This window comes from Priapulus caudatus, unplaced genomic scaffold (genome assembly GCF_000485595.1).
Source record: "Priapulus caudatus unplaced genomic scaffold, Priapulus_caudatus-5.0.1 Scaffold9722, whole genome shotgun sequence".
Taxonomy (NCBI): Eukaryota; Metazoa; Priapulida; class Priapulimorpha; order Priapulimorphida; family Priapulidae; genus Priapulus; species Priapulus caudatus.
This window is the reverse complement of record NW_014586783.1, coordinates 1,733-2,389: the sequence shown is the minus strand read 5'-3', so window position 1 is coordinate 2,389 and position 657 is coordinate 1,733. Positions and strand designations below refer to the sequence as shown.

Genomic DNA, 657 nt, shown 5'->3' with positions numbered 1-657 from the left:
ACACATGCTTACTGTTCACAAAGCTAGAACAATGGTCGCTTACTGTTCATGTAGCTAGAACAATGCGCCTACTGTTCACAAGGCTATGCACTTCTAGAACAACGTGCTTACTGTTCACAAAGCTAGAACAACGCGCTTACTGTTCACGAAGCTAGAACAACACACTTACTGTTCACGAAGCTAGAACAACACACTTACTGTTTACGAAGCTAGAACAACACACTTACTGTTCACGAAGCTGTACAGTCCCAGGAAGCCCCTGTAGTCTGCGGTGGCGCGCTGCGGCGGCTGGTACGTACGGAACGTGACGATCATGCGCGGTCCACTCGACATGACCATCTGCGACTCGACCGTGCCGCAGAAGTTGTCGATGTCGGCGTCGTCGCCGTTGATCACCGTCGAGATTTCGACGATGTCGATGTCAACGCAGCTGAAAGACGGTAGTGAGATAGTGATGTAGTAGATGTAGTGAGATAGTGAGACAGGCAGCAGGATCGAGTCCACCACACACTCACGCTATACAGTACACACACACACACACACACGCACACACACACACACACACGCACGCGCGCACGCACGCACGCACGCACGCACGCGCACGCACGCACGCACGCACGCACGCACACACACACACACACACATATACATATATAT

The 657-nt window shown here is 52.1% G+C and overlaps 1 protein-coding gene across 1 annotated transcript in view; it reads right to left on the bottom strand.

Annotated features, from left to right (window-relative positions):
* Positions 1 to 227: 227 nt before the first annotated feature.
* The window catches only part of LOC106820295, a gene marked incomplete at both ends in the record, with an annotated part of 1,985 nt that continues 1,555 nt past the window's right edge, over positions 228 to 657 (bottom strand). Inside the window, one exon of the mRNA XM_014824816.1 lies at positions 228 to 430. Coding sequence (XP_014680302.1) covers positions 228 to 430 — 203 coding nt within the window. The remainder of the gene's footprint in view (positions 431 to 657) is intronic.